Raw genomic sequence first — 7,068 nt, 5'->3', positions numbered from 1 at the left:
TTCCAATTTATAGGTCGGCCAGGAATTTGAGCTTGAAAATCCTCAAAGTTCCCAGAGACCCAAAAGAAATCATCATCGTTAAGATCTTTGTCCGGAGTGTGCTTGATTATCTTCTCTCGGCGGCGGCGAATTCTAAGGTAGTAGACCCACCCAGCATTCTTTGAGCCGATAGAGTATTGATGAAAGATCTCGGCTAGACCAAGATTCAGTCCGGTTTGGTGGTTTAATGCGGCTATCCCCATTATAATACGGTATGTATTGGTGGATAGTTGGGTGGGACATAACCTAGTCTGTCTAAGAAATTCGCAGATTAGCGGTTGGACAGGAAACCGTAGTCCGGTTTCTATTATGGATTGAAGGGTAAAGGGCACGAAGCCTTCATTGTTCCAGGGGGTAGCATCTTTTTCGGCCAACGCCAGATGGACATCATCAGGAATCTGGTAATCTTGCCTAAATTCGGTCAGGCCACCAGGGGTTTCGACTAAATATCTATACTTACCCATTTGTTGTATAATTTATGAATAAATTATTTTGGTACAAAAACTAGGCTCAGTAGCTCGGTTGAGCACACGCAGGAGTGCCTGGGCAACCTAAGTCTGCAAAGTAGAAAACAAAGGGGTTAAGCACAGATCGTTGGACCGCGCTACAAATTATAAGCAAGATATACAAATCCTACTTCGGTTTAGCGGGCTGGTTCTACCTCGGCTCATCAGAAGGTTTCTTAGCTCGGTTTCGAGCAGTTTAGACCGGTTTAACGTCTAGGGGCAGCTTTCTGAGTTCGGTCCAAAAATCTAAAGAAAGCTGGTTTAGTCCAGGCCTAAATCGGTTGCGATGTGAGGAAAGTTACTCCGGCTGAGCCCTAGGGGCGGCTTTCTGAGTTCGGTTTCAGAACTAAGAAAGCCGGCTTGGCCCCAAGGTCTTAGCTCGGTTGGAGACCGAAGTACCTAGTTCGGTATTTGCAAGCTTGTTCGGTAATCTTATCTTGGCTAGAGTGGTTCAGAGGAAACTACTGACATTCCTACAAGTTCTAGTTCGGTTATTGACTACAGAAGTCTACGTATTAGGGGCAAACAGAATCATAGTTCGGTCGCAATGTGATTTTGGATCTGAGGCTTGTTTTTCTACATAACAGTTCATACACATACAAGTTCTATTCATTTTTTCATGAAAGTACAGAAGCAAAAACAAGGAATACACGAGCATGCTTCACCCAGATAGAAAAAACAGAAATGAAGAAAACAACAACAACAAGTTTTCTCAGAACTCACCAGTTTGGAGAAGAAGAAGTTGAAGACGAAGCAGTGGCAGCAACGGGAGCACGAACACAGTAAGCTTAAAGCTCAAGAACTCGAGCAGCCAAAAAAGCAGAGGGAGAGTATGAAGGGTGGTAAAAGTGAAGATACCCTAGCCTTAGGGTTCACTTTTGTTAGAGAGCCCAAAATTTGGGCGGGAACCGTCTCGAGATCTCAAAGCACGAAGACGGCGTGACAGCCGTCCTTAGCCCATCAAAGCCTGCCACGTGTCGCTGGAATGGGAAGCGTTACAGACACTATGATTGAAGAGACGTTTTGACCGGACATAGTGTTACCCGAGGTAAACTTAGTTCGGCTGGAAAGGCTAAAAGGGTTTTTTAGCTCGGCTGAAAAAGCGTAACAAACTCTAGCACGGCCAAAAGGCTGGTAATCCCAATCATGTTGCACAGATGGAATTAAGGGGCAATTGAGAGGGTAATTTTTGGGAAAAATTGGGCCGAGCTGAGAGTTGGGCATTAAGGCCCAAAACGCGTAGGACTGCGTAAAAAGGCCGTACTGAATACTCCGACCTAGAGGGCAAGGTTATTCCGGCCTTGGGGAGACAAAGTTACTTCGGCCCAAGGAGGTGAGTTTATTCCGGCTCAAGAAGAGATAGTAGCTTCGGCCCAAGGAAGAGTAAGGCTACTCCGATCCAGAGACAACTCGGAGTAGGTCCGGTCTTAGAGTTAGTTCGGTCGCAGTATGTTCTGGGAGGACCGGTTTCAGAGTTAGTCCGGTCATGACACAATCTTGTTAGGTCGGTCAAAACTTGTTACTTGGAAGTCTGATCTAAGCACACCAAGGCTGAACAGGGACAGCCGAAGTAATGAGTTAAAGGAGAAGACCGAGCTAAGGATAGTTCGGCCTTCTCTGTGGCTCAGCATAGCCCGTGTTATTTCGGCCATGTGGTAGTTCGGCCATGAAGAAAACCATCCCACTTGGTTTAAGCAGTGGGGAGGGTGTAAAAGGATAAGCATTATCCTTAGGAGAATGAATCCTAGGAGGACTCTGCATGGAGAAGTACAAGTCCTACTAGGATTGTGCCACGGGAAACTTATAAAAGCCTACAAACATCACCTTGGAGGAGGTAATTGAACACAATCTTTCTGAGAACTTAGAGCTTTGTCTATTTGTCAAGTTTTCTGACTTAGGCATCGGAGCGGTTTCCGGCACACACCCGCCGGCTAGCTCACATTTGTGTTTTCAGGGGACAAAGCGACGTCGTACGGAGAAGCGTGGACTTGGTCAACAGGATTATACGAGGAGAATTATTTCCTCCCCGTACAATATTCTTTCTTCTTCCCCAAACACAATCATCTCGTTGAAGGGAAGAACTTGAAATCTTCATCGAGAAGAATATATATATATATATATATATATAAAATAAACCAAATCCAAATCCAAATCCAATTCCTTTTCCCAATCGGAAAATCTAATTCCCCTCTTTGGAAAATCGAATTTTCGCAGACAAACCTCGATCAATCATCGTTCCCAAATCTCCCAATTCTGACTCTGTATCTCCTAATCATCTCCGCCTAGGGCTTTTTTCATTTCACATCAGATTGGTCTCTTAGACTCGAAGTTTTGAGAAGCCTCATCACTTGGTAAACGCTTTTCTCTTTCTTCTCAATTGCTTTTGATTTTTCTCAAATTTGGCTCGATTTGGATTGTGGGATATGGGTTTTGTTTGTGAATTGTATATGGTTTTTATGATCCGTATTATAAATTTTATTATTTATTTTGTTTTTATTATAGATTTTGTTGTTGGTTCCTGTTTTATATTCTTATGTTTGATGTACTTCTTTTTGGTCCACTTGTTATGAGTAGTGCTTCAGATTTTTCCACCTAGATGAATAATGTTGAGTTAGTACATCAACTAAACTTCTTCAACATGTATTATTGTTCACACACATAGTTGTGAAATTGAAAATTGTATCATGAATTGAAATCCTAATTTGGTGAATCGTAAATTGAATTGAATCGAGAATGGTTAAGATTAAGTGCAAAATATAGAAAATGATGTAACCAATTGTATGTATATATAATAACATTATAAAATTGGACACATGTTATTAATGAAGCTAGCTTAAAGATAGTTCTCAAGTTTGGGTTGTCTGCTGAGTGAACAAACCAACTTATGAGCTGACCAAAAGCATTTGTTCGGTTAATTTGCAGCCTTAGTTGAAAGTAGTCCAAATTATGGACTTTGGTGAAATCTGTTCTGACACAAAATCTCATACCACCCCAAAAGCCATGAAATGTTTGGATACACCATTAAATTCTTGAACTACTGCTGTGTTATCAAATTTTTATATGGTAATTCTAATTCATATTGAATAAATTTTGTTGTTATTTGTTTGTAATGCAGTTTTACTGTAGAGGCTGATGGGCTTATAAAGGATATGACATTAATTACAGATTATACTGGTGATGTGGATTACATTACAAATCGGGAACATGATGATTGTGATAGTATGATGACCCTTCTTCTAGCAAAGGACCCATCTAACAACCTTCTTATCTGTCCTGATAAACGTAGAAACATTGCTCGCTTTATTAATGGCGTTAACAATCATACTTTGTAAGCTTGTGTATCCTCTCTCATGCTGTCTAGATTCTAGACTCAAAAAATGCTTCCCTGCTTTTATTTTGATGGTGACTTTATCCATTTCATCGACTCTGATGTCTGTACTCCATTTCTTCCAGTGAAGCCACATAACAAAATTCTTTGTTTTTATCGACATCAAAATAAATTTAAAAATTGAGAATATTAAACCTGTTGTTCTTGAAACCTGTCCAATTTTGTGCAGGAAGGGTAGGAAGAAGCAGAATCTTAAATGCGTGAGGTACAATGTAAATGGTGAATGTCAGGTCCCTTTGGTTGCGACTTGTGATATTGCCAAGGGGGAGAGGCTATATTATGACTATAATGGATATGAGCATGAATACCCAACCCATCTTTTTGTCTAAGATCCACATAGATATTCGTCTAACGAGTTTGCGTAATTGTCATGCAATTCCAGATTCTGATAGATCCTTCCGATGTATACACATTTTTTTTCTTTTGTTTTTTCTTTTTTTTTTCTTTTTTGTTGTAGCTTACACATTTTTGTTGCAGAGTGTCCACATTTTTTCCCAGTTTTCTAATTGTATCCTCAGCCCATCAATTGTAATTTATCATGTAGTGGTGGCCAAGTATGTGTTGTGAGAGAAATAGTGCAGGCGAGGGAACTTTCTTTGGAATTTAACATATGAAGGGTTTTAAATAATTACAAATTTGAGTTACATGGCATTGTCCTTATGTACCACAGTTCCAATGAAATACATTACTTTTATCTATGGTTTCCTTTAAGTAGGTCCGAAGATTACTATAATGGATTATTGGAGGGCTTTTCCTCCATCATTTGTTTCTCTTTCCTTATCTTTATTTGAGTTAGATGATATTATCTTTATTTGCTAAAGGTTTCAATGGAAGACACTATTTTTATTAAATGGCTGCCTTAATGTAGATCCTAAGATAAACTCTGATAGACTGTTGTGTGCTATTATTATTAATTTTTTCTCCCACTAAAACATATTTCTCTATCTGTTGTTTCTGTTTTGGTTTCTCCTCTCTATAAAGATTTCATCATTATTTTCTTAAAATGCTAACCGTTCTCAAGAAAGCTCGAAGACAAGAAAATAAAGTAAAATACAAATAAATTCTTTTTGGCTGCCTATTGAACGATTGAAAGTAGTTTGAATTGAAAATGTAAGAGTTGAAGCTTCACTTAAATGTTTGACAGACTCTGTTTTAACATGAAACATGTTTGGGTTCACATCCATGCAGGAAAGATTGATGCTCAATACACTACAGTTCAACATGTCAATTTCAGCCCCATGTGTCTTCTTGATCAGATACCTTAAGGCTGCTCAATCTGATAGGAAAGTAAGCAGATAATCTCAATTTCGGTCCATATGTTGTGTTATTTAGTTTTTATTTTTTCATATCATAGTCAGCCTAAATGAGAAATTGTAATTCTAATGTGCACCTTACTACAACTTGGACTCCTATCGATCTTCTTGATCGACCTATGCCTCATGGAGTATGAGATACTCAAATTCCCACCATCTTTCTTGGCTGCCACAACAATCTACACTGCTAAATGTACCATTTCTGGGTTTAAGCAATGGAGCAAGACCTGTGAGTGGCATACTAGCTACTCAGAAGATCAGCTCCTAAATGTTTGCTTCCATGTTCAATTGTGAACATGCATTAAACTGTACTTGTGTTTCATTTGATAGTATTTTTAAGATAATAAATGTTTTATCTGTTCTCTCTTTTACTCATGTGATAATAAAACATCATCTGTCACTTATGAGAGTTGTGTTGGAGCCAGGAAAGAATTATAGCAAAACAAAACTAGTCCGAATTGATTAAACCTTGAATACTGTGTTTGATTTAAAATCACTACCATACATGAGTTCTAATATTGTGCAGCAGATATGAGGATCAATTTTGAGTGCTTAGTGTTATATATATATATATATATATATATTTGGCGATGGTAACAAGATGGTCGCCAAAAAATATGTTAGTATTTTTCTTTATTTTTTGCGACGGCAAAATAGCTATCGCCATAAGTAGTTTAGACAGTCGCAAATAATTTGCAACCGTTACTTTGCCGTCACAAAAAGTCTTTTGCGACTGTTTTTTCATTATTTGCGACAGCTTGTAGCGGTTGCAAAAAGTGCTTTTTTTAGTAGTGAGCCATGGGAAATTAATTAAGTGCATGTCGAGGGAAATCAAAGCCACATAATCAAACCACCAAATCTGTAAAGCAACAACAAATGACCACAAGTCTTGCAAGATAATTGAAATCAAAGTCACATAATCAAACCACGAAATCAATATTACCCTTATTTTTTTGTCAAATTTCCTTGTCTATGACATCACTACCACATCCTTTATAACTTTGTCTCTCTAGTTTTTTTTTTTTTTTTCTTGTCCCATAGTCTGTCTTATATCATTCCTCTCCCTCCTCTCATATAACACCTACACAGCTATTGCTCCGAAGAATTAATTTATTTATAGTGATTTTTTTCAGTACTAATTTAAGTCCTCTGTTGTTAATTGTTAGTAATTGCCTTCTTGTCCCTTGTTCCTAACATGAAGTTTGCTTTTATTCCTGCAATCTTTTGTTATCAAATTTGTTATCCATGTTGCTTATCATCAAGGATCACTTCAACTCTTTGAAGTTTTGGATTGTTATATGCATTTCTACTAAATTGGTTTATAAAATAAATTATTTAAATATGAGTTTAGATGTAATTGCTAATATATTAATGTTTTCCTTGTTTATTTTCTTTGCAGATTAGTTTTTGATGACATTTGGAAGCGTACTTGCAAATCAAGATTAAGTGTTGAATTTTTTTTTTCCTAAACTGATATTTAGTTCTAGTTGTAAATCAAGATCTAGAGTTGATTTTTTGTGCGGACTCCACGTTAGTTCAATTTAGGATTTGCCATGATAGTTTTTTTTTGTTATACTTAATGGATTATTATTAAATTTATTTCATGGATATATTTTGATTTATAATATAAATTGTTTAGTGAATTTGTTGTGTGGACTGCGTATAATAGCTGGTGGATTTTTTAGTACATTTAAAAGGCAATTGGGATATGAGCAGGAATATTTGTGAAATAATAATTTTAATTGAAATATAAAATATGGGACAAGTTTAGTGACGAATTTTTTCGTCATTTGTACTTGTTTTATGACAAAGTGATTATTCG

The 7,068-nt window shown here is 37.3% G+C and overlaps 1 protein-coding gene across 3 annotated transcripts; it reads left to right on the top strand.

Moving 5' to 3' along the window:
- Nucleotides 1-2,584: 2,584 nt before the first annotated feature.
- LOC114312061 (putative Histone-lysine N-methyltransferase ATXR5) lies at nucleotides 2,585-6,847 on the top strand. Of its 3 annotated transcripts, XM_082913562.1 has the most exons (5): nucleotides 2,585-2,896; nucleotides 3,661-3,873; nucleotides 4,103-4,138; nucleotides 5,122-5,220; nucleotides 6,646-6,847. In XM_082913562.1, the coding sequence occupies exons 2-4, from the start codon at nucleotides 3,695-3,697 to the stop codon at nucleotides 5,129-5,131; spliced, it is 225 nt and encodes a 74-aa protein (XP_082769688.1). In that variant the 5' UTR covers nucleotides 2,585-2,896; nucleotides 3,661-3,694; the 3' UTR covers nucleotides 5,132-5,220; nucleotides 6,646-6,847. The 3 variants fall into 3 exon arrangements, 1 of the variants encoding a protein (XP_082769688.1); XR_014360386.1 differs by lacking the exon at nucleotides 3,661-3,873; XR_014360385.1 differs by lacking the exon at nucleotides 4,103-4,138.
- Nucleotides 6,848-7,068: the final 221 nt, after the last annotated feature.

This window comes from Camellia sinensis, chromosome 2 (genome assembly GCF_055761805.1).
Source record: "Camellia sinensis isolate YWXY chromosome 2, ASM5576180v1, whole genome shotgun sequence".
In the NCBI taxonomy this organism is placed as follows: Eukaryota; Viridiplantae; Streptophyta; class Magnoliopsida; order Ericales; family Theaceae; genus Camellia; species Camellia sinensis.
The sequence above is the reverse complement of the archived record's forward strand: the minus strand, read 5'-3'. Positions and strand labels throughout refer to the sequence as shown.

Excerpts from the sequence above, each read along its gene's own strand:
- LOC114312061 (XM_082913562.1), top strand. The coding sequence starts at position 3,695 with ATGACATTAATTACAGATTATACTGGTGATGTGGATTACATTACAAAT. Across the intron at positions 3,874-4,102 it reads GGCGTTAACAATCATACTTT|GAAGGGTAGGAAGAAGCAGA; the intron begins GTAAGCTTGTGT and ends AATTTTGTGCAG.